The following is a 27,123-nucleotide window of genomic DNA, read 5'->3' on the forward strand; positions in this document are numbered from 1 at the left end:
GGGTCGGGGATGGGGTCAGGAGGGATCGGGGAGGGGGTATGGAGGGGTCGGAGGAGTCGGGGAGGGGTCAGCATCCAATTTGGGCGTGCCATGTTAATTGTTCAGCAGTCCAGTTCAGGCCCGGCGGTTGGGGACCCCTGAGTTAACAGGAAAATAACATTTATAGCAATTTGTTTTTTAATTTTCATCACATACATTTTAGTTTGTCATTAACAATTTACACAGCATTTCCATACAAACTAAAAATCTAGGATATGAGTATAAAAAAAAACCCTTACTTTCGTAAAACATTTGAAAATACTGCATATGCGTCGAAACATGATGGTTTTTGTATGTCGATAAGTCTTTCTTTGAATTTGTATGTCGAAAACTCTTTCTGTAGATTTGTATGTCAAAAACTCTTTTTGTTGATTTGTATGTCAAAAACTCTTTTTGTTGATTTATATGTCGAAAATTATTTTTGTTGATTTGTTAGTAGAATATTCCTTCTGTGGAGAGAGAAAATCATTGGTTACACACTATGTAATAATCCTATGAAATGGTTATAAATAAGGTTTGAACCATTTTTTAACAGTTAACTGAAAATGAATGGCCAGTAACATTAAGGTAACATTAGAGTGACAATTAATGACTAGGAAAAACTATCAGCAGTTTGAAGCACACTAATATCTTTTCAGATCCCCATAATTACTCCACTAGCAGATACTTAGGCCTACACAACAACTATATGCAGCTATATTGCTATATGTAGATGAAAATAGGGAATGTATAATATATGTACATATGTATACCATTAGTAAAGGGAATGCGACCATTATTGTCTGTAGGGCCAATCACTTCATCCCCTTCAAACTCAAATGGTTTGCAATTACCCCACTAACAGCTACTAAGCCTTACTCAGCAGCTATATGAATATGAATATTCATTTTTCTAACATTTCCCCAAGTGTATGATGATGAGCTCCACTCACCTCAGTTGCCTGATACAGAATGAGGCAGTTAGAGCTTGTTTTCAAACATTAACTCTGTGTGCACTGTGACATCACAATGTATTATGTGCCACATTATGACATCACTCCTGCAAACTACAGTCGGGAAATTCAGGTTTAGCAGATAATCTGCTCTTTTAAGGACAGTTATAAATTAATGCAAATAGAAAGACTGTATTGAGATTGTGTTTAAAATGGAATATTTCTTTTGTTGGCTGCACTATGATATTATAATAACTCTATTGCATTGCTATATGTATGTTAAATGAAAATAAGGAATGTGCTAATATTATATATAGGCTATTAAACAGGCAATGCCACCATTGTTGTTTGTTGGGCCACGCAACTCTCCCCCCTGCATTTACCCCACTAGCAGACACTAATAAGGCCTATCCAGCAGCTACCTTTATATTTATATTAATATTGTTATTTTAAAAATTTCCCCAGCGTGTCATGAGCTCCACTCACCTCAGTTGCCTGATACAGAATGAGGCAGTTAGAGCTTGTTTTCAAACATTAACTCTGTGTGCACTGTGACATCACAATGTATTATGTGTCACATTATGACATCACTCCTGCAAACTACGGTCAGGAAATTCAGGCTTAGCAGATAAACTGCTCTTTTAAGGACAGTTATAAATTAATATAAAGACTTATTGAGATATGTCTTTTGTTGGTGGCGCTATGATATTATAATAACTCTATTGCATTGCTATATGTATGTTAAATGAAAATAAGGAATGTGCTAATATTATTTATAGGCTATTAGTACAGGCAATGCCACCATTGTTGTTTGTTGGACTAAGCAACCCCCCCCCCCTGCATTTACCCTACTAGCAGACACTAATAAGGCCTATCCAGCAGCTACCTTTATATTTATATGAATATTATTTTAAAAAAATTTCCCCAGCGTGTCATGAGCTCCACTCACCTCAGTCTCCTGATCAAGAATGAGAAAGTCTGGGCTGGTTATGAACAGCTGTGATAATGTCCATTATGACATCACAATGATATGTCACATGACTAGCTGCTGATCAGAGGATACAAAATGAGCATAAAAACTGCACATAGTTCTACAATTATTTCAAAGAGGATTATGGTTAAAATGCTGTTTGTTTATTTGTTGACCCTTTTATTTTTATGAAGACAGTGTAAATATATGAATGTATAATATATTGATATAAAGTATGGAGGTATAATACATAAGTAGCACACAGGTATAGAGAATGGCCCAGATATTTGTACAGCATTTGAAATATATCAATAATGATAATTGCACCATTACTGTATGTGCTCTATACTATATCATCAGAGGGGATTCATTCATTATTATTAGTATCAGTACAGGGAATGACATTACTGTATGTATAATACATCATTAATGGGAATGTGACCTTTATTATCAGACAGATTTACTAGAGATTGAATTAGAAATCCAGAAGGATTTAAAATAAGGTAAAGCAGCACTCATAGAACATTTAGGTACTTATGTTATTTAGACATTAAGGGGAATAAACTTCCCAATCATAATTAACTATTACAATGCCGCTGCTTTGGAACAAGTTAAATCTTGTTACACTCTTGGTATAGGTAAACGTTGGGTATAAATTGAACAAGGTTATCTCTAGCCTGTGCCAATCCCCCAAATAATGGGATCTCTAACACCCATTTAAGCATGTGAATGTAAACTATGTCCCACCTACAGCATCCCATGTATTGATAGCATAGCAACTAAAAGTGCCTGTAGTACCGCCGTTAAATCTCCTGTGACCCCGTTTCAATGTTTGAGCGATTAAATTTGCATTTAAAGCTTTTTCGATGGGGTTCTTATAGACATGTACCATGTCAATGTCTGTATAAAGGGGGTACTACAGTCCTTCCTTGATCTTCAACAACAAATGCATCTCCTAAAAGTGTCTTTTATCAGTATCTTCAAGGTGGTTTTTCACTCAGGCCCGGATTTCCTTTTTCGGCGCTCCTATGCTGCCAGGTCCTAGCACCCACCCGCTTTCACATGCACCCATTCCCCACCCCACGCATATGTGGTGGGTCACTGGAGCTCCTCAGAATGCGGCTGGATGGTATGCTGCCCCTGAAATATTTACCGCCCTAGGCCCGAGCCTTTGTAACCTCGCCACAAATCTGGGCCTTATTTCACTGTGATATTGAACACTATTTCCCTCCTTAGAGAACAAGGAGCATATGTATAAAAATATACCCAATACTTGATGGAAAGACTGCCAATATAAAGTGGGTGCATTTTATTGCATTCTACTTGTATTTGGGGCTTGGATGCACCTTTGTTAGTAAAGGCCCATAAGAAAGACTAGGCTGTGTTTTGTCCTGCGGTGGAATGCAGGAAAATTAAGGCACTAGCACAAGCATTTGATTTTTATGAACATGTGATCAGTGAATTAAAATGTAATTTTGTGAATTAATTGGCACATAGCACTTTTTAAGTTTAACACTAATTTAATTTAGAACAGGCACTTTAATCAATTAATTTCACAAGTATTTTTTTATGATAATAATTAATAAGTAATGAATTATACCTGTGATCACGGATTACTTTAATCAAATTTTAATGATTGCAGATAGTACGTTGTCAGCTGGAATAGATTATTAATTGGTTAAGTGGTGAAGAGAGAGGGTTTTACTAATTTCTCTATATAAAGTCAATAAAAAGTAGCAATTACAATACATTTGTAGTCATACAGAGCATTTATTTTTTAGATGGGGTCAGTGACCCCCATGTGAAAGCTGGAAAGTTTCAGAAGAATGTGAACCACTCCTTTAAGGAGGGTTTTTACATAGACATTGCCCATGGATAGCTTGGTATGATCATTTTAACACCAGCAGAAATGTTTTTCATGTTTATATCTTTTAGAATCCAAGAGCTTAATGTTCTTACTTTAAAATCTATTTTCCCTCTTCTACTGAGAGTATTTGTATGATAGAATGGCTACAATCCACAAGATGGCAGTGCTTCATAGGGATTTACAACCAGGGTAGAAGATTTTTTTTTAAAAATGTTCTGCTCACGACAATTTACTAAGAAAGTCACATATTTATGTGTTTCAGCATTTAAGTATTTACTATTTTAACTGGACACATTAAAGATGAGTGCTTGTGACAATGAAAAGACTTGCCCTGTACTTTTGTACTTCTATACAGTGTTATAGAGAAAAAAAATCTGCAAATGTGGGAAAATACATCCACGGCAGCATAATGGAAACTCTAGAGATTGAAAGGAATAATATGAACTTTAATACCAGGGAGAAAGGTGTAACGTGTTGATTTAACCCTTTTTCTTTTGTAGTACAGTTATCTGCCTGCCAGGGCTTAAAGGTAATGGCACACATGAATTATTCTCTTATGGCAGAGAAAATACCTACAGATTTCTGCTTATCTGTCATATCATGCAGCAGCACTGACAGGCATAGCATCTATCTGTTAATGTCAGCACAAAACTACATAGAGTCAGGTCTTTGCAGTGAGATCTGCCCTGTGTTTGCACTGATAGGCGGGTGCTATGTCTGCCAGTGCTGCTGCCGTATGGGGCATATTGGAGTAAGTGAATGTTTAATCTACACTGGTTTAATGCCAGCAACGAAAATGCAGTGACAAAAAGAAAATACTCCTACAAATGGAAGCTTTGTGGATAAAAAATGTTTTAATGCATTGGAACCATTAGGTCTAAACGATCAATGGAGTGTGGCTTTGGACTTGATCACTTGGGACACTCACAGACTTGCGTTATTTGAGCCAATCAGGCTGCAAATCTTCATAGCAGTGGCTGTCCTGACCAATCAAATGAATGGTGGGAGTGGCTTATTGTATTAATAGGATGTACACTGTTGGGTTACTTTACACTTGATAAAGAGTGTTGACGCTCAAAACATGTCGTGTTTGTGAATAAAGGCACTTTTTGCAGCAGTATTTCTGCGCTTATTTGTACCCATACCTATACATTGGATTAACAGATTGATTGCTGGATGGAAGCAAGGTATTGGGTTACTTGAAGTGGAATTTGAAGGGTTTAGATACCATTGTATTTTGACTATATTCTCTAGTAGATCATGCCCCAGTGACATCTGACCGCCTGGATAGCTAGGCCTTTCCACTTGCTACCTTATTGTTAGTGGATTATAATATGAGGGTTAATGTAAAGTAAAACGATGGCTCTACCCAACAGTGTATCAGATCCGGTGATGCCCTAGGCCCCTCTGTGGCACATGTGTGATGTCAGTTCTGCCACCCGACGCTAAAAAAAAAAAACTTTTCTGGAAAAAAATACCGGCCTTCCAATATATTTATCTTTTTTTCCCTATTAATAACATTGGGATCAACCAACATTTTCACCGGCCAGGTGGCAACTATAGACCCCTCCACATCTGGTGCCTGGAATTGATACAAAAGTATTGGGCAGCAGGAAAGTGGGGTTTTCTTCCAGAAAGTTTTCCTTTTTCCATATAGGCTTTAGAGGGCCTCCCTTTTAAAGCTGCCGTCCTAGGCACAGGTCCTCGAGTGCCTATATGGCATTGGTAAATAAGCATCAGGTTCTACCCAGTCTGAGGTGATACAGGTAATTTATTATACCCTACACTACAGGTCACAAGTGTGCGCTCCTTCGTGCTCACTGGTTCACCTTTAAGATAACTTTTAGTATGTTATAGATTGACCAATTCTAAGCAACTTTTCAATTGGTTTCATTATTTATTTTTTTTATAGTTTTTCCCCCCCTTTTTCATCAGACTCTTTGCACCTTTGGCGTCGCTGACCCCCTTCTAAAGTGCAAATGCCAGGGCCGGAACTAGGAGTAGGCAGAGTAGGCACGTGCCCAGGGCGCAAAGCTGGGGGGGGCGCCAGGCACATACCTGCTCTGTCACCTACCCCATGTCCAGTCCCGTCTCTCCCAGACTGCCTAGTGTAACTTTAACGAAAATGCGCCTCTGCGCATGCGCGAACACCATTTCGCGCAAGCAGGCTAGAGCGTAATTTCTCGCATGCGCGCTAGAGCGTAATTTTGAGCATGCGCAGTTTCACACACACTGAGCTGGCACCGTGCCCGCCAGGTTGCCTAGGGCACCGGCTCTGGCAAATGCTCTTAAAGTCTACAAATGTATTGTTATTGCTACTTGGTATTCATCATTTTTCTATTCAGCCCTTCTCATAATTATATTCCAGTCTTTTATTAAAATCAATGCATGGTTGCTAGGTTAATTTGCACCCTAGCAACCAGATTGCTAAAAATACAAATAAAAACCTAAATAACTCAAAAACCTTAAATAATAAAAAAACAAAACCAACTGCAAATTGTCTCAGAATATCCCTCTCTACGTCATAATAAAAGTTCTCAAAGGTGAACCGCCCCTTTAAGACAGATAAGGGACTGAGCTTTCCCATACTCCAATCCGACATCGTTGCCCAGCCAATCAGCGTACGCAAGAAAAGTGACGTAACAGAGAGCCAGTTCAAACCCGAAAAGCGCGAATCCCGGTTCTAGCGCATGCGCAAAGACTCCAACGTCACTGTAAGTGCAAGTAGCCGCGCTTCAGTTATTACAAGCGCAAGTACTGGACAATGGAAGAAGAAACAGACGGACCCCCGTTCGATGACACGGCCGCTGTTGCTACTAACTGGATGTGCGACTTCATGTTCGCCAGCATGTGTTTCTACTTCAGAGAAGATCGAACGGAGGATTTCCAGAGAAGCACACACATGCTGGAATGTAAGCGATAGCAATGTCAGTCCCTCTCTCGGACTCTCTTATATGAGCGTCGGCAACAGAAACGCGCCGCTTCCGAGATTTTACTTTAGTTACATGGACCGCAAATTTGTGCGTATCGCCGAGGGGGCGGGATTAGCGGCGCGCAAAGTGACGTTGTTTAAGGCAACATCGGGTCTTGATTGGCTGAGGTCATTAGTGGCCGCCCACTTCTCTGCCCCGCCTCCGTCTGGCTTGATGATTGCATTTATACAGCGTTACTGGGTGGAACATGGCCGACAGGAACACATAGCAACCAATGAAATGGTTCATTTTAAACAGTGAACGCTAGCTGTTGATTTGGCCACTCCCTGTTAACTTTTAGAATGTCCCTTTCTTGGTAACTTTCAATTGGTCTTCATATTTAGTTTTCATTGTGTTTGTCTTCTTTCCAGCTGTCTATTGGTTTGTGAGGCTACGACTTTTTATTACTTCTCTTTCAGTTCAGGCCCTTTCCTATACAATCTCCCATTCAAACCACTAGCAGGTTGTTAGGGTAAACTAGCCCCTAGCAACCAGATACCTGCCGAAAATCTGTTTTGCACCAACCTTAAGTCACACCCTAAAAACTGCACTTAACAGAATCACAGGCCCCAGTACATTTACCCATATACCCAGTCAGGTTTGTATTTATCATATAGGCAATGTGTGTGGAGTGGCAGCTTTGGGGACAGCACTCCAGTGCCTATGGTCCTCACGTCAATCACTGTTCTGTAGCAAAAAGAAGACCTACACACATAAGTAGGAAACCCTTACAGTTTGGCAGCCATTAAGAGCAGACCCTGTGACATTGGCTTTCAAGTCTAGCGCTATCCTATCCTGGCTTTCAACTCTAGCGCTATCCTATCCTGGCTTTCAACTCTAGCACTATCCTATCCTGGCTTTCAACTCTAGCGCTATCCTATCCTGGCTTTCAACTCTAGCACTATCCTATCCTATTCTTCCGAAAGATGGCTGCCTTGATTGCTGTAAAGCACCTACATTACCACAGTGAGAAAGCACAATATAAATAAATGTTGGGAATATGAACTGGTATCCCAGAGCCCAAATATAATCATAATTTAATGACATTTTTGTACAATAACAGGGCTGCTAGAGGGTTCTCAAAAAATAGACGCTCACAGGAAGACAATACCTATTGCGCAGTTTCTTATGCGAGTGGCCGAAGGAAAAAATCTGGGTAAGTAATTCTTATCTTCTTTTAGCCCCTGGTGAAATCAGGGATCATGGCTGGATAAAGAGTTTAGGAGTGTGTGTAATTGTTAGTAGTAGCAGGTGTAAAGCATCTTGTGCAGGTATAGGGTCTCTTATCCAGAATCCTTTGCACCTGGACATTGATATTTATGTAATTCAGATCTCCATAACCTTAAGTCTGTTAAAACCATTAAAGCATTAAAAAAACCAAAAGGAGTTTTTTGCCTGCAGCTTAGTTACCATCATATTGCACTACTGTTTTATTATTACAGAGGGAAGGTAAAAAAAACCTAAAAGAACAGTAGAATTATTTGCTTTAAATGAGCTACATGGGAGGTGGTCTTCCTGTAATCCAGAGCTTTCTGGATAATGGATCCCACTCATATACTAGTCTCCCATCTAGTGTAAAGGGGGCATGACCAGTGCAGCCTCTGCCTATAATACCCAGATGGGACCATAGCCAAACATCCAGAGGTGAGCAGAGTAGGGTTAGGCACCCCTAAACCACAGTTATCACCCAAATATAGCCCATGTACTATTGAAGTTAACATGGTGTCCAGTTTCTTATCCATGCTTATTGATCTGGGCTATTAAAAAACAGCTTTGTCTTCTGTTTATGTACTTCAGTTCCTTGAGCATTACAATATATGTTGTAGATAGTTTTTCAGTTAAACTGGGGGACAATTCTTCGGAAGAATATTTGCTAAGGCCATTTCCCATTAAATGTATTTGATGTACAAACATTTCAAGGTGCTGATTTTTGAGCTATTTTACAGATTCTCAGTTTGACACGGATGAGAGCCTTACACCTTTAGAAACCGCTTTAATGGCTTTTAATCAAATTGAAGAAGAGGAGGATCTGAAGCATCTCCATGAAGAAATTGAACTGCTTTTGAAAGTGCAGGTATTGTTGCTTTCTAGCAATCTGATTGCCTCTTGTAGCAGTTTATTATTTAGGCTATTTTACCAAATTGTGGTCTTTGTTTTTAAAAAAGGGCTTAAATATATATTAACATTTGATTTATTGTTGGCTGCTCTTTCAGGTCTCAGCTGTGATGTTAGGAAAAGATCTGCTTCTTAAAGGGGTTGTTTATATCAGAACAGACTTGAAGTATAATGTACCCAGTGATATTTTGAGACATGTTGCAGTTTGGGTTTATTTTATATTATTTGTAGTTTTTGTATTATTTAGTTTTTTGTTAAGCAGTTGTCTAGTTTGAAATTGTAGCAACTATATGGTTGCTAGGGTCTTAATTACCCTAGCAACCATGTAGTGGTGTGAATGAGAGACTGCAAGATGAATAGAACAGGGCCTGAATAGAAAGATAGTTATAAAAATGAGCAATAGCTATAAAACTGTAACTTCACAGAGCAATAGTTTATGGGCTTCCGGGGTCAGTGACCCCCATTTTAAAGCTAGAAAGAATTAGAAGAAAGAAGGCATGTCATTTTTAAAAACTATAAAAAAATTAAAACCAACTGAAAAGTTGCTAAGAATTGGCCATTCTATAACATACTCAAAGTAAACTTGAAGGTGAACTACCCCTTTAATAATGGAGGGATTTCCCATGGTCGCTCCTCTGTCATTATTGTTCAAGGTGCAAAACAGTGACACTAACTACAAAGTTCTACATAAGTTCTGTCCATCATCTTAGAGCAGAAAAGCAAGATACTGCAATCAAAGGTGTTAGCCACATGGTCTCTCCTTTTATCTCAAGGTCCCCTCTGTATTAAAGTAGGGATGTATCGAATCCACTATTTTGGATTCGGCCGAACCCCCGAATCCTTCGTGAAAGATTTGGCCGAATACCGAACCGAAGCCGAACCCTAATTTGCATATGCAAATTAGGGGTGGGAAGGGGAAAACATTTTTACTTCCTTGTTTTCTGACAAAAAGGCACATGATTTCCCTCCCGTCCCTAATTTGCATATGCAAATTAGGGTTTGGGTTCGGCCTGGCAGAAGGATTCGGACGAATCCGAATCCTGCTGAAAGGCCGAATCCCGAACTGGATTCGGTGCATCCCTATATTAAAGATATTCATAAATATGGAGAAGTCCTTTTTTAGCCAGAAAATGTAATACATATTTATAAAGGCAGAACAAGGGCTTAGGCTGGGTCTTTAATTAGGAAGACATAGTTTTGATATACAGTAGGTATTCTACTTTCCCCAATCGGCGTATGCTCATTTCCCCTACCTTGCCCTTCTTTTCTCACCTATATACAAATGCATGTTCTGTCTATTACATGTTTTTTCTCCCATGTTGTCCTCCTTCCCATTTCTAGTCTTAGGATGGTGCCACAAAGCCACATAGAGACTCACACATCATGCAGAGTTTGACAGGCCTCTGGTCTTGTGTATATAGTAATATGTAACTACTGCTGGTTTCATTTCATTTTACACCACTAGATGAAGAAATGTAGAGAAAATTCATCTTCTCCTGTCACTATTAAACAATTCGTGTGAGCAATCTATAGGAATGCATTTGCATGGTGTTACAAAATTCTAATTTAACCCAGATGATTTAGTTTAATATCACAAATTACAAATGTTTGGATTTTGTTTACGATTACTAATGACAAGCATACAGATTTTAAATATGTAATTTTACTTTCTCTTTAAGGCAGTGGTCACTTGCATGGAAAAAGGAAGATTTAAGCTGTCCGCAGAAATCCTCGACAGACTTTTTAAAGAATCTGGATCAAACAAGGTAGAGTAATTGCTCGGAATAAATAGTGTAACCGGCTCACAAAACCAAACTTAGTATGAAAGGTATAATACATTATAGTTTTAGGGAATCCTTAAATACAATAATAAAGGCTCAACTTTTCATGATGTTATGTGAGTTAGTGATACTGGAAGGCACAATGAAGAGTTTTAACTTGATGGATAGTTGTCTTTTTCCAACCAACTGTGGGCTTCTTACTGTGACCTGTTCATTGGACAGTGGGTATACTGCCAGAATATTACCTTGTGTGGTTTTGTTTTTTTTATGTTTGCTAAAACAGAATTACACTTATTTTATCTTAAGTGCCACCAAATGTAGAATCTATGGCACCTATTGCCCGTGCCATATATTTTATGTTTCTGGTTGGCTCTTGGATCTGTGTCACATGCTTGCTTACATGGCACCACATGGGATAGGCTAAAGACCTGACTGCAGAACAGAATGGCTAAATATATTCCAGCCCACAAACATTTTGTCTGAATACTACTTGGAAAAAGTTGTGCAGCACCGCATTATAATCCTCCCTTTTACCACCAATCTCTTTCTCTTATCTTTGTGATATTTTTTAGATGGTTTCTCTCCTGCACTTTATATAGTCTTAGTTAGTTTTACTTTTGCCATGAATTTAAGGCATATTTACTAAAAAGTGTGAATTTTTCTCCCCCCTTGAACTCCTTGTGGAGGAGGTGACGTAGACAATGAGATACAAAAGTGGCTGCTGTATATAATATACAATTCTCTTGGAGAAAGTTCATTTTTCATTCGTCTTGTTAAATTGGGAATATTCACTGGAGAAATGTCACTTTCCTCTTAGTAAATTGTCAAAACCAAAATGCATAAATGTGCTCTTGCCCTGCAAAGGTAAAAAATATTGTTTTGCAGCCATTTAAGCTGAATAGGACCAGGTGCAGCCATATAATCTGAATAGGGCTAAATGGAACATGTTAAACAGGAGATAACCTATAAACTCTGTAAAATACAATGGGTTTAGCTCTTGCATAGGCAGATAAGCAAGGGTCAAATGTCTATAAAGGAAAAACCTTTCTAATTAATTTTTTTTTAAAATATTTCTGAAGATACTTGATCAACAGATTTAATTTTTAAATTAAGAAAAACTCACTTTTTGGTATTTATGATGCTTTTAAGAGTTACTCAGAATCCTGGGTTTGGTGCATTTTGAGCTAAATCGAAATGTGTTGCAGATGTCTCTTCTGGGAACATTTATCAAAGTGAAAACCTCAGAATATAACTTTTTCCTATGCCCTGCCCAGTACAGACACATCTGAAATGTTGTAACATCAGAGCAGTAATGAGCTGTTTTCTATCAAGCTCCTTTAAATGCAGTTATGCTGAGCAACCACAAGGTGTCAGCAGTCAAAACATCTGCCACTGGGTATCTATTTCATTTTGTATTTTCTTTAAAAGATATCCTTAGCAAAATGAGGTTTAATGGCATCAAACTCTATGTTTCTCCAGCGCCATCCTTGGTTATCCGTGGCGTCCTGAATTTGGATGTATCATTACAAGCAGAAATAGTCACGTGAATCTATTTCTAATTCACGCATCGGAATGTAAAGAACGCAGTGTTTTATACGACAGATACACTGGATGGTGCATGGGTTATTTCATTGGACATGGATAGCTTCTACACTTTCATAATAGGGATGTGCAGTCTGCTACCTCTGTCTAGACCAAGAGCCAGCTTGTCTGTGGGTTGTTCTAAAACAAACATTTATATCCCTTAAAGGAAAAAGAAATCCCCTCTCTTTTTGGTAAACTCATTCAGTTCATGGCTTATGTAGAGATGATCCATAAATGCTATGTGGCCTCTTGACTTGCACAGACCATTTATCCACCTTTTCAAGCTGGCAGACATTCAATCCTTCATGTCCTTTTAGGGTAAGGGCACACGGGCAGATTCGGGGAGATTAGTCGCTGCGGCGCCTCACGAGGAAACTTTGGGCGACTTCGGAAAGACTGTCAGGGAGACTGTCGCCCCGAAGAAGAGGAGATTTGTCGCCGGGCGACTAATCTCCCCGAATCTGCCCGTGTGCCCTTACCCTCAATTTCCAGGGAAGCTGTGCACCTCCCACTATTGAAAAAGAGGGGCTTCAAGCAAATCATTAAAAAACAAATCTTTATTTCTGGGAGATAGTGTTTATGCACCTTCCAGCCCAACTGGATGAGCTAATTTCAAAAAGGGGGTATTCTTTCCCTTTACGATAAATAGAATTTTCAGCTCCTGATTAGTCAAGACTACTCTTTCCATCCAAAACACGAATATCTCCCTACTGTAACTGCAGTTGTTGACAATATGTGTCATAAGGGATTCTTTGCCCCAATCCACATCATAGTCCATTTCACATGCCGTATAAATGACTGTACGGGGCTGATTCATTAAGGGTCGAATATCGAGGGTTAATTAACCCTCGATATTCGACTAGGAATTGAAATCCTTCGACTTCGAATATCGAAGTCGAAGGATTTAGCGCAAATACTGCGATCGTACGATCGAGGGATTATTCCTTCGATCGAACGATTAAATCCTTCAAATCGAACGATTCGAAGGATTTTAATCCAACGATCGAAGGAATATCCTTCGATCAAAAAAACTGGGGAAGGTCTCCATAGGCTAACATTGACTTCGGTAGCTTTTAGCTGCCGAAGTAGGGGGTCGACGTTTTTTTTAAAGAGACAGTACTTCGACTATCGAATGGTCGAATAGTGGAACGATTTTTAGTTTGAATCTTTCGATTCGAAGGTCGAAGTAGCCCATTCGATGGTCGAAGTAGCCCAAACAATACTTCGAAATTCGAAGTTTTTTTACTTCGAATCCTTCTCTCGAATTTAGTGAATCGGCCCCTACGTGTTGCATAGTTTATATGGACCAGACATCGAGATTGGTCCTCATATGAGCACATTGTGGCTCTTAAATCAGCAATTAAGACTAGCATTTTGCCAAAATCTGGCCATGGGATCCATATAGTCGGAGGTTTAAGGGTTGTGATGTTCTTATGTAAAGAGGCAATGTAAGTTTAGAAACTGGAGACCTTGGCACTGCAAGGGTTACATTTGGAATGTGACCAGTTGTTTGCAGTACTACTTGTGATTTAATTCTGATTTTTATTTATAGAGACATTAGGATGATCTGCTCAAGTGAAAACTCCTAGTATTGTGAAATTGTATGTTTACAATTCATAGACAAATATAACATAGACATATAACAAAGATTCACATTCTGGAGTTTGTGGAGAGCCGTTAAAGGGGTTGTTCACCTTTGAGCTTACTTTTAGTATGACGTAGAGAGTGATTTTCTGAGCTAATTTGCAATTTGTCTTAATTTTTTATTATTGAAGGCTTTTGAGTTATTAAGCTTTTTATTCAGCAGCTCTTCAATTTGCATTTTAAGCAATCTGGTAACTAAGGCCCAAATTACCCTAGCAACCATGCGTTGATTTGAATAAGAGATTGGAATATGAATACGAGAGAGTCTGAATAGAAAGATGAGTAATAATAAGTAGCAATAAAAGTACATTTGTTTTTTAGAAGGGGACAGCGATGCCGATTTGAAAGCTGCAAAGAATCAGAAGAAAAAGACAAATAACTATAAAACTATTAAAACCAATTGAAAAGTTCCTTAGAATTGGCCGTTCTATAAAACACTATTTTACCATTAGGAAGGGGCACACGAGCCGCAGGCTCAGCTGCAAATCTTTTATTTAACACAACATGTTTCGGACCGCATGGATCCTTTATTAAGTGCCAAATCAAGTGCACTTGAAAATGGATCCATGTGGTAAAAAACATATTGTGTTAAATAAAAGATTTGCAGCTGAGACTGCGGCTCTTGTGCCCCTTCGTTGATTCAGTATAAGTCTAAGGTTGGGTGGTGTGGCCTATTTGGAAGGAGAGTACGTTTAAGGGTGAGACACACGGGCAAATTCGGGGAGATTTAGTCGCCTGGCGACTAATCGCCTCTTCTGCGGGGCAACAATATCCCCGAACTGCCTCTCGGCGCTTCGTTTTCCAAAGTCGCCCGAAGTTTCCTCATGAGGTGACTTCGGAAATCGAGCGCCGCGAGTGCATTAGCGCTGGCGATTCTTCATTCAAGCAGACGGAAGGCAGTTCGGGGAGATTGTCGCCCCGCAGAAGAGGTGATTAGTCGTCAGGCGACTAAATCTCCCCGAATCTGCCCGTCTGCCCCAACCCTAACAGGTGTAAGAAGCTGAGCATTTTGAGTCCATTTGGTATTTTACCCCTGTTTATCTTCTTGTGCCAGAACTAAACCCATTGTATACTACAGAGTTAGTATCTGCTATGTTTACATGTGACATTTTGCCTTATGCAGCTTGAAAGTCTGCCCCCATGGCTACAGCGCGGTACACATTTTTTGAACCAGTGCAGGGTAACGGCACATTATATTCAATGCACACACTTTCATTTTTGGGGTTACTCTTCTTTTAGTGCTGGCTATGCTGAACTGGTTGAAGAATTTCTATTAGAATTGCTGTAAGATGTCTTGCTTTAGATTGCATAATGTACTCCTAAGAGGAGAAAGGGAGGAGTTCCAATAAAACTGAAATATACTTTAGATTCTTTCAAGTACAGAAGCACATTTATATCTGTTTGTATTGCAATTACACTGACCTAGATTTTTTTCTAACTGACCTGTTATGGGTGAAAGTCATATAATCCCACATTCAGAAGCATCTTTATTGTTTGGTTTTTACCTTTTTTACCGTTTTGGAAAACCTTTCTAATTAAAAAAAACAACTTAAATAATATTTCTGAAGATGCTTGATCAACAGATTTAATTTTTAAATTAAGAAAAACTCACTTTTTGGTATTTATGATGCTTTAAGAGCTACTCAGAATCCTGGGTTTGGTGCATTTTGTGCTAAATCGAAATGTGTTGCAGATGTCTCTGCTGGGAACATTTATCAAAGTGAAAACCTCAGAATATAACTTTTTTCTATGTCCTGCCCAGTACAGACACATCTGAAATGTTGTAACATCAGAGCAGTAATGAGCTGTTTTCTATCAAGCTCCTTTAAATGCAGTTATGCTGAGCAACCACAAGGTGTCAGCAGTCAAAACATCTGCCACTGGGTATCTATTTCATTTTGTATTTTCTTTAAAAGATATCCTTAGCAAAATGAGGTTTAATGGCATCAAACTCTCTATGTTTCTCCAGCGCCATCCTTGGTTATCCGTGGCGTCCTGAATTTGGATGTATCATTACAGAAATAGTCACGTGAATCTATTTCTAATTCACGCATCGGAATGTAAAGAACGCAGTGTTTTATACGACAGATACACTGGATGGTGCATGGGTTATTTCATTGGACATGGATAGCTTCTACACTTTCATAATAAGGGTGTGCAGTCTGCTACCTCTGTCTAGACCAAGAGCCAGCTTGTCTGTGGGTTTTTCTAAAACAAACATTTATATCCCTTAAAGGAAAAAGAAATCCCCTCTCTTTTTGGTAAACTCATTCAGTTCATGGCTTATGTAGAGATGGTCCATAAGTGCTATGTGGCCTCTTGACTTGCACAGACCATTTATCCACCCTTTCAAGCTGGCAGACATTCAATCCTTCATGTCCTTTTAGGGTAAGGGCACACCGGCAGATTCGGGGAGATTAGTCGCCGCGGTGCCTCACGAGGAAACTTTGGACGACTTCGGAAAGACTGTCAGGGAGACTGTCGCCCCGAAGAAGAGGAGATTTGTCGCCGGGTCGACTAATCTCCCCGAATCTGCCCGTGTGCCCTTACCCTCACTTTCCAGGGAAGCTGTGCACCTCCCACTATGGAAAACAGAGGGGCTTCAAGCAAATAACTAAAAAACAAATCTTTATTTCTGAGAGATAGTGTTTATGCACCTTCCAGCCCAACTGGATGAGCTAATTTCAAAAAGGGGGTATTCTTTCCCTTTACGATAAATAGAATTTTCAGCTCCTGATTAATCAAGACTACTCTTTCCATCCAAAACAGGAATATCTCCCTACTGTGACTGCAGTCATATATATATATGTGTCATAAGGGATTCTTTTCCCCAATCCACATCATAGGCCATTTCACATGCCGTATAAATGACTGTACGTGTTGCATAGTTTATATGGACCAGACATCGAGATTGGTCCTCATATGAGCACATTGTGGCTCTTAAATCAGCAATTAAGACTAGCATTTTGCCAAAATCTGGTCATGGGATCCATATAGTCAGAGGTTTAAGGGTTGTGATGTTCTTATGTAAAGAGGCAATGTAAGTTTAGAAACTGGAGACCTTGGCACTGCAAGGGTTACATTTGGAATGTGACCAGTTGTTTGCAGTACTACTTGATTTAATTCTGATTTTTATTTATAGAGACATTATGATGATCTGCTCAAGTGAAAACTGCTAGTATTGTGAAATTGTATGTTTACAATTCATAGACAATGGTTACTTGGTTACATTAAAAATATTTTATTTATCTAAAGGTCGTAACGGTTTATCCAGCCTCTACTAATACATCTATTTCTTGGCAATGAATCTATTTTATATAACAAAGATTCACATTGTGTAGTTCTGTGGAGAGCCATTAAAGGGGTTGTTCACCTTTGAGCTTACTTTTAGTATGACGTAGAGAGTGATTTTCTGAGCTAATTTGCAATTTGTCTTAATTTTTTATTATTGAAGGCTTTTGAGTTATTAAGCTTTTTATTCAGCAGCTCTTCAATTTGCATTTTAAGCAATCTGGTAACTAGGGCCCAAATTACCCTAGCAACCATGCATTGATTTGAATAAGAGACTGGAATATGAATACGAGAGAGTCTGAATAGAAAGATGAGTAATAAAAAGTAGCAATAACAATACATTTGTAGCCTCACAGAGCATTTGTTTTTTAGAAGGGGACAGCGATGCCGATTTGAAAGCTGCAAAGAATCAGAAGAAAAAGACAAATAACTATAAAACTATTTAAACCAATTGAAAAGTTCCTTAGAATTGGCTGTTCTATAAAACACTATTTTACCATTAGAAAGGGGCACATGAGCCGCAGTCTCAGCTGCAAATCTTTTATTTAACACAACATGTTTCGGACCGCATGGATCCTTTTTCAAGTGCCAAATCAAGTGCACTTGAAAATGGATCCATGCGGTAAAAAACAAGTGTTAAATAAAAGATTTGCAGCTGAGCCTGCGGCTCTTGTGCCCCTATGTTGATTCAGTATAAGTCTAAGGTTGGGTGGTGTGGCCTATTTGGAAGGAGAGTATGTGTAAGGGTTGAGACACACGGGGCAGATTTGGGGAGATTTAGTCACCTGGCGACTAATCGCCTCTTTGGGGGGCGACAATCTCCCCGAACTGCCTCAGGGCGCTTCGTTTTCCGAAGTTTCCTCATGGGGTGACTTTAGAAATCGAAGCGCCGCGAGTGCATTAGCGCAGGCGATTCTTCATTCAAGCAGACGGAAGGCAGTTCGGGGAGATTGTCGCCCCGCAGAAGAGGCGATTAGTCGCCAGGCGACTAAATCTGCCCGTCTGTCCCAACCCTAACAGGTGTAAGAAGCTGAGCATTTTGAGTCCATTTGGTATTTTACCCCTGTTTATCTTCTTGTGCCAGAACTAAACCCATTGTATACTACAGAGTTAGTATCTGCTATGTTTACATGTGACATTTTGCCTTATGCAGCTTGAAAGTCTGCCCCCATGGCTACAGCGCGGTACACATTTTTTTAACCAGTGCAGGGTAACCGCACATTATATTCAATGCACACACTTTAATTTTTGGGGTTACTCTTCTTTTAGTGCTGGCTATGCTGAACTGGTTGAAGAATTTCTATTAGAATTGCTGTAAGATGTCTTGCTTTAGATTGCATAATGTACTCCTAAGAGGAGAAAGGGAGGAGTTTCAATAAAACTGAAATATACTTTAGATTCTTTCAAGTACAGAAGCACATTTATATCTGTTTGTATTGCAATTACACTGACCTAGATTTTAGTCTAACTGACCTGTTATGGGTGAAACTCATATAATCCCACATTCAGAAGCATCTTTATTGTTTGGTTTTTACTTTTTTTTTTGTCATGTTAGTATTTGAGAATGAAGTTAACAATGCTGATAGAGAAGAAAGATCCATATCATGAGTTTCTACAAAATTTCACTTATGCTCAAATGATGAAGAAAATAAAATCGTACATCGCCCTTAAGATGAAGGAAAGGCCATCTGTTTTTCTCTTAAAGGTGAGTGCAGCTCAAACCCAGGCTGTGTGCTTGTTTTGCAGCAGCCACAAATATTTCTATTCACTCTTTTGTTAGTTTATAAATATAGTTTATGGTCTGCTTTTAAAACAAATGCTTGGCCTTTTCTGTTTGTTAATGAAGGCAGCAGCCAAGGTGGTGGAAGCTACAGCAAAAGAAGAACTGGATCTTCAGAGTCAGGAAAGTGAAGATTGTGAGCAGCAGACAAATGAAAGGTTGGTGCTTGTTTAGGATCAATCTATTTTCTTTCATATTTTTGTGAAGGACAATTGTATGGAAATATTGTGGTGTTCCGGCACAATGAATGAAAAACTATATCCTATGTTAAAAAATATGATTTGAGAGTTGATACTGTTGGAGCAGGTTTTCCATGCAAATTTTATATTCATTCTAAATATAATAATACTCATCCATTAAAAGAACTGCTGAATGATGTCATGGAAGCGGAAAGCTAAATGTGCATGTTTTAACTACATAGTATAATATCATAACACAATATTGTTATTTGTGCAGTTTGGAAAATAAAGACGATAATTCATCAAGCGAATATGAAGAGAGAGATGTGCTGTCATTGAGCAACATTAACCAGTAAGCCTATTCCTCTCTTTACATAAAGAAAAGAAAAAAACAATTATCTGGGTTTATCTGAGCCATAGAGTATGGTGTGGTGTCCATAAATGGACATTTTACAAATATACAATTTAGGGATGCACCGAATCTACTATTTTGGATTCGGCTGTGTCAATACTGTAGGTTAGACGGTAAGGTTAGAACATAGCTGTTATAAGTGTAAGTTAAAGTGTAACTTCGAAGTGAAGGATCAGTCTGAAAAATGGTCTCAATACTCTGGCAAATATTTAAAGGTACAGTTATTAATTACAGTGTTCAGTGCTGTGTGAACTGCAGTTCTGTAGACACCAGATCATTGGCCTAGGAAAAAAATGAGGTCTCATTCAGACATCCTTCAGTCTCAGGACTGTCTTAAAGACCAAAAAATTATTCAATACTAAAATTACTGTATCCATGCAAGTCTCAGAAACTTGGATTTCACAATATCTAATTATATATTTGTGTATTTGTCTAATCCTCTCTTCCACTTTTCATACAGACGTGTGTTTTCTTAATCCCTATAGTGTGGAAAATAAAGAAGATATTTCATCAAGTGACTATGAAGAAGCAGCTGAGCAGTTGAAAGTATGTAACAGAGACATTAACCAGTAAGTTGAAGCCCTTCATCTGTTTACCTTATGTCAAACCTTAGCATGACCTATATCTTTAGTCAAGCTGCAAGTGTAAGTTGCATTCAGTTTATTGGCAAGTCTGTTAGTATTTATGTAGTGTTGACATATTGCATAGAACTTGTCAAGCAATGGGAGTGATTTGTTAGCAGTCCCTGGCTCAGTCGACAATAAAAGATTCTTTTAATAAAGAGTAAAAATGCCACTTCCCTGGCCTATTTCCATTACAACTGCCAAAAACTACAAGAATAATGTTATGGACTCACTTTCTAGAGTCATTAATACATTTTGTTTCTGTCACCTTCTGATAATCTGTACATTAACATTTTTACAAATATAGTAAATTATTCTGATGAAAAAAAGAACAATTCATAGAATGAAAATGTAAAACATGCATCACCTACAGAGGCCACATCCCAAATGGCACCACCTGTACTTGCCAATACTATGTAGTGTAGTGCAGTTGGAGCTTGCCACATAACATCCATTTCCTAGCCCTGTTGCACTTCTGGAAACTTCTGAAAACAAAGCGATACGAATGCCATCCCGCCGGCCATTTGCATTCTTGCTGGCAGGAAGGCATTTGGGGCAATTAGTCGCCCGCAGTAGTGAAGATTTCTCGCTTGCTGATTAATCTCTCTGTGTGCCACCACCCTTGGTGTATAACTTGCATTTATATTATTTCTGCCAAAGTGCATAACCTTTGAACCTAATTTTCCAGTTTTGCTAGGCAGTTTTCCAATTTAGCCAAATCAATCTGGAAAGTGGCAGCATCCGGCATGGAACTTATAGTTCTGCACAATTTAGTGTCATCAGCAAAAAAAACAAACCACCACCTCCAGGTCATTAATAAACAAGTTGAAAAGCAAAGGACCAAGTACAGTTCCCTGCGGTACTCCACTAACAACATATAATGTATGTTGGTTGAGTATCGGTTTCCTTGTCTTTTCTTTGTTTTTCTGCTTAAAAAATAAAAGGGAACAATTGTTTATGGATCTATGGTGGGAAGCTATGACAGCTGTTCAGCTTAGTGGCAAAATGTAATCAACCCTTTTTTTTCCTATAAAATCTATCCTGCTCTCTTACAGTTATACATTGTATAACAAGCAGTTCACTAGTATTAATTAATGAGCCACTGTGTGCATAGCGCAGCAGTTTAATTTATGGGAGGTGACTGGATGCTATTTATATTTGGAAGCGTCTACTTTTTTCCAACTCCCTTTGTGACATATTTTAGACAGCCACCCAGTCTGTTTTCTTATTCTCTCCTAAGCTCTCCTCCTTTCTGTTTTTGCTTTTATAAATTCCATGTCGGTGGCCATAACAAGATGTCTTACATTCCTCTGCTTTCAGTGATGTTACTCCTACTGCATTCACTAGAGCCCTTGTCAGCAGAAGTGTGGGAACAATAGTGCAACTTCATACAGTTTAGAATATAAAGGATCCAGCTGCTAATTGGCAATTTATTGGACACCAGCAGTGTTTTCCTGTGCGGTTATCAATCATTTCATTTTTATTCATTCACTGGCTCAAAGCATTGTGATATTATTATACAGTTAATTATCTACCAATAAACAAGTCTAAGAAAATTGAAACATGGATTGCTATTGACACATGGATTGATGTGGGTTTGGTATCACTGATCTACACAACTAGTCCTCATTTATATTACAGTAAATTGGCTGTATATGTAACAAATGTGCTTATTGTCCACAGGAATGAACTAACAAATACTACGAACATACAGGAAACAACAGAAAAATCCACAAAGAGGTAAACGTAAATGAACAATTTCCTTCAGAGAATGCCTTCTGAACACTAAGCACTAAGCTAACATACTTGTGTTTAATGTATACAGGCACCAGAGACGTCTGTTTTCTATAGCACAGCGCACACCTTGGAATCCAGATAAACCCTGCACTAGTAAAAGATTACTGAGCAGTATAAACATAGGTATGGAAGTATGGAAATAATATTAATCTGTGTTTATGATCGTTACTGATTTGCTGATACATGCAGATATGGGTTTAAAATGCTTAAAAACAATTTACTATTCCTCAGTAGTTATAGTAGTTTAAGGGGCAGATATATTAAGGGTTGAATTGAATTGAAAAGAGATTTATCATATTCCAGATTTATCATACCCTGGCCCTTTAAGAATTCCGCTATTCACCACCTAAAACCTTCCGAATTACTGTTTGTCTATGGGAGAGGTGCAGTGCAAGGACGTAACTACAGAGGAAGCAGACCCTTCAGCTGCAGGGGGGCCCAGGAGGTATAGGGGCCCCATGAGGCCCTAAATAATGAGCAATTTCAACATATATTGGTAAAAAACGACAACTTCTGATTATGTTGGGGGCCCTAAAATTAAATTGCTGTGGGGCCCAGTAACATCTAGTTATGCCACTGGTCAGGGCCGGCCTTAGGCCAATTGGACCAATTGGGCCCCGCACCTCTGAGGGGCCCCGCACCACAGGGCAGCACAGATAATATTTCCCTCAGCACATGATGCTGCCTGGCCTGCCCCCAACTTTGAGAGTCCAGCCCATCCCCAAATCCATAGGTCTAGCCTGCCCCCAACTCTCATAGGCCCAGCTTTCCTCCAACCTTGATAGGCCCTGCCTGCCCCCAATCCAACCAAGCCTGCTCCCAAGCTGAATCGGCCCAGCCCCAAACTAATTGGCCCAGTCCACTCTCCTATTTCCTCCCTCTCTCTCTTACCCTGTGTGCCCCTATTATGTTACCTTGTCTGCCCCTTTCCTTTCTATTTTGTGCCTGTATGCCCTTATTTTCCTAAATACTTGGTGTGTCGGTAGCCAGCAACACTTTGTCTAGGGGCCCCGCCAACATGGTCCCAATTGGGCCCCACATTTGATAGGACCAGCCCTGCCACTGGTACAGTGACCAATTTGGAGTTTTTTGAAGCCTTCCTTTTTTTTTTTGGAGAATAAACTCAAATTGAGTTGGGTCGAATTTGACCCTTGATAAATGTGCCTCCCAGTGAATGTCCAGCCAAAAGTAAAATTCAGCAAAGTAGTAAATGCAGGTATGGGACCTGTTATCCAGAGTTCTCTGGACCTGAGGTTTTCCTGGATAGCAGATCTTTCCATAATTTGGATCTTCATACCACAAGAAAATCATGTAAACATTAAATAAACCCAGTAGGGTGGTTTTGCTTCCAATAAGGATTAATTATATTTTAGTTTGGATCAAGTACAAGCTACTGTTTTATTATTACAGAGAAAAAGGAAATAATGTTTACAAATGTGGATAAAATTGAGCTTTCTGCATAATGGGTTTCCAGATAACTGATCCCATACCTCTATAAACAACTTTCTAGTACACTTTAATTTAAACAGATATAAATTTCAAGGAAATCATGAATACTAAAAGCTAAATTAAAAGTCTTGATTTACACGTTGCTGGTGTCAATTACAAGGTACTTCATTATTTTGTAACATTAGTCCAAGTTTCCATCCTCCCAGGCATAATAACCCTTTCCCCTCCTCTCGTATGAATAAGCCTCTCCTCAGCAGCCCAGAAAAAGCAAAGCAGGGAAGTCTCTGGAAAATTTCAGTGAAGAGTTGCCCATCAGCTGCATCCTGCTTTGCTTTACTCCTTTACACTTGAATGTGGGTAGTTTATTAATATTAATTACCAGTTATGTGCACCCTAGGTACTGTTGCAGTTTCTTCCCCAGATTGCTCAGCTTCTAGACTCTTATTATTATACAACTCTATTCTCCTATGTGTGGGTTTTTTTTCCCTAATACAAATGTTTTAGATTTTGAGAATAATTGTTACAAATGTGATACAATTTCTAACTAATCTTGTTTTTATTTCCTCTAGGAAAGAATAGTAAAGAGAATCAAGAAAATGTCAAAGATTCTAGAACGGAGAAGCCGTTAAATTCTAAAAAGAGACAGGTACAGGTTGTGAAAATGTTAAATGTGCAGTAGTGACGTGGGGGCCAACCACAAACCCGCGGGTTCGGGCCGACTCCTGGACAAAATCTTCAGGTCGCGGACGGGTGCGGGTCGAGCTCTTCTCCTGCTCTTCCCGCCCGTGACCTATTACTGCCGGCTTCCGGCGCTGGAATTTATAAACTTTCGCCCGCCTCTTTTGTGACATCACTGCGGGGCAGGTCTATAAAAAGAGGGCAGGAGCAGGCCCAGACGGGGTGCGGTTAGGGTCGGGTGCGGGTCCAGAAATTCTTGACGGTAGTGTGAGTTTGTGCAATGGGCACATCACTAGCCCAGCACTCCTGAATCATTTGCATGACAATTGTAAAAGTAAAAACATTAAATAGCTCTTTAATGGATAACAAAGATAGATCAACTTTAGAAAAAACAACTTTAGAAAAAAATGATGGAAGCAATTATATAGGTCATTTGGGTTGATCTCATCCATTTGCTGTAAAGCCTACCAAGGGAACTTACCCCTCAGTATAAGTGACTGCTCAGCAGACTGTAATGTAATAATTAAACATTTCATGATTTTCCCAAGGTTGCAGCTTTGCTAGATCTTGCCACCCTCCTTGGTCACAGCCACAATAAGCTTTTCTTCTAGATAATTGCTGCAGATGAAGCCAGCGAGGGTATATATGATCTCTTGCTAGACCTGTTTCAGAACGGTGTTTCCACAAAACTTCATAGCCTGATTTAATTGAGCCTGTGATTGATCTATAGTTTAGTAGAGAATACAGTTACTCATTCATGAAATTGTAACTGTATGCATTCTGAAACTATAAACCTTTCCAGTAGGCTGAGTTAACTCATGGTCCTTCGTATCCATCCATTTATATTCTTTGTGAGCTGTGGTTTCCTTATATATTGAGTGCCCAAAAGCACCATGTATGTGTTAAACCAGTAGTGTGTGCAGTACCACAAAGGGCCCCAAGCACAAAACTAAAGGAAACGATCAAGATCAGCTATTGTGAAGTCTATTTGCCATTTATTATTCAGTTCCACCCTAATGCAGTGTTCCCGCATATGTATAAGTTAAATATAAATATTTTAATTTCCTTTGGTACAGCATTATGATAAAGCATTTTGTGCTCCTTCCCTGTCTGTATAAACACATTAATATCAGTTGCCATGCAGTTTCTTTTCAAAGGGGCAGATTTATCCAAATTTGAGTTTACAGCTTAATCAATAAAAACGTTCTATTCATTCCTACGGGATTTTTAGAATTGTATTTATCAAATGGTGAGTTCTAACTTTAATCCATTGATAAAATCAAAAAAATCCCATAGGAATGAACAGAACATGGGTTTTATTTATTGAGGGGATCCTGTCATCTGAAAACATGACTTGGAGCAGCTGGGAAATTGACAATATGTCTAGCCCCATGTCAGATTTCAAAATGGAATATAAAAAAATCTGTTTGCTTTTTTCAGTAATGGATTTCAGTGCAGAATTCTGCTGGAGCAGCACTATTAACTGATTCGCTTTGAAAATAAAAACATTTTCCAATGACAGTATCCCTTTAAGCTCTAAAATCAATAGCTGTAGAATAGCTATACTTTGGGTTGCATTATAATAGGAGAGAACAATGCAAGCAGCAAGCTATACACTTTGCAGCCCATTTACAATTGATTTAAGATTTTTTTTTTTAAGAATCTCTAAAAAAAAAATGTGTGGTTTTCTCATAATTTTTTTATCAAAGGTCAAGTTTGAGGATTTTTTTTCTACCTCAAATACACTCACAACTTGAATGTTTGCTTATTTATGAAAAATCCAAATGTAAAAAACTCAACTGAATGCCATTGGGGAGAAAAACTTGAATACCTCAAATTTATCGAGTTATAGGCTAGAAAATCTCAAATTTATCGTGTTTTTGAGTGCAAACACTGTAAAAAACCCAAAACTCATCAAGGCAAAAAACATCTTCTGCCATTGACTTCTACATGACCTCAACATGTTTTAGCTGGAGTATTTTTGGGTTGGTATTTTAGCAGCTTCGGGGCATAAGAAATATTAAAAAAAAAATGTTTTTTAGTTGAACTACCGTGAAAACTCAAATTTTTCGAGAAAAAACTCAACCTTTGATAAATAACCCTCTAAGTGTAAAAAAACACTTCTAATAAAAAAAACTTTGCTGGGTAAAAGTTGTTGAGCTCCTATAGAAGTCAATGGGAGCTGCGCTGATCTTATTGGACCGCTCTAGATCAATTCAGACTTGAGGTTTTTGGACTTTTTTTCACTAGGACATTTCCAAAAAAACTCGAATTCTACTTATATCTATTTAAACATAAACACATACAATATATATATATATTTATGTTTCTGTTTTTTCTGTAGCACTGGACATGGGAAGAAGATGAGCTTTTGAAAAAAGGAGTAAGAAAATTCGGAGTTGGAAACTGGAGCAAAATTCTCCTTCATTATGAATTTCGGAACCGTACAGGTGTCATGTTGAAAGACAGATGGAGGACCATGAAGAGATTAAAGATTGTTGACAGTGATTGTGACCTCTGAAGGCAATTACTTTTCTATGAGAGTGTATATATTAGTTAACCACATTATTTCTGTAAAATATAGGGAATACTTGAACGTTTGAAATGTTCAGTTGCTTGTGTATACACCAGAATAATCCATTTGTTGTTTTTATACTTCTAAAGTGAAATACATTCTTACTTTAATTAACAAGGAGTAATTGGTATTGTTAATTCCTTTAATCACCTTTCAGGGCTAATTACAAGATGTCCTGGTTGTATGCAAGTAAACCATTTATGGCAACCCTTTCACCTTCTCCTGTTCTACCTGTTCTCTTTAAACCTTACATATGTTTGGGATATCCCAATTTATTAAAGGGATTACGTATATTGTGTAACCTGCAGCTAATTTCTATGGATGGACTGAATCCTATATTCAGTTTGGCCCAATCTGAGCTGTTTTTATCAGGATTCTGCTGAATTCAAGAGCCTGGCCAAACCAAATCTGGAAAAAAAAACATAAAATAAATGTA

The 27,123-nt window shown here is 38.7% G+C and overlaps 1 protein-coding gene across 3 annotated transcripts; it reads left to right on the forward strand.

Annotated features, from left to right (window-relative positions):
• The first annotated feature begins 6,446 nt into the window (after nt 1–6,446).
• terf1.L (telomeric repeat binding factor (NIMA-interacting) 1 L homeolog) lies at nt 6,447–26,801 on the forward strand. Of its 3 annotated transcripts, none has more exon segments than NM_001090957.1 (12): nt 6,447–6,719; nt 7,843–7,935; nt 8,726–8,853; nt 10,574–10,660; nt 18,750–18,899; nt 19,041–19,132; nt 19,431–19,505; nt 20,051–20,134; nt 21,872–21,928; nt 22,014–22,108; nt 24,004–24,080; nt 26,457–26,658. In NM_001090957.1, coding segments are annotated over 12 exon segments (1,263 nt in total). In that variant the 5' UTR covers nt 6,447–6,571; the 3' UTR covers nt 26,634–26,658.
• The last annotated feature ends 322 nt before the right edge of the window (nt 26,802–27,123 follow it).

The sequence above is a fragment of the Xenopus laevis genome, chromosome 6L, assembly GCF_017654675.1.
Source record: "Xenopus laevis strain J_2021 chromosome 6L, Xenopus_laevis_v10.1, whole genome shotgun sequence".
Lineage (NCBI taxonomy): Eukaryota > Metazoa > Chordata > Amphibia > Anura > Pipidae > Xenopus > Xenopus laevis.

Bases quoted from the DNA above. Each gene is read 5' to 3' on its own strand.
- terf1.L (XM_041565389.1), top strand. From the start codon at position 7,908: ATGCGAGTGGCCGAAGGAAAAAATCTGG. The intron at 8,854-10,573 runs GTATTGTTGCTT...TTTCTCTTTAAG, and splicing joins AACTGCTTTTGAAAGTGCAG to GCAGTGGTCACTTGCATGGA. The intron at 19,133-19,430 runs GTTGGTGCTTGT...TTATTTGTGCAG, and splicing joins GAGCAGCAGACAAATGAAAG to TTTGGAAAATAAAGACGATA.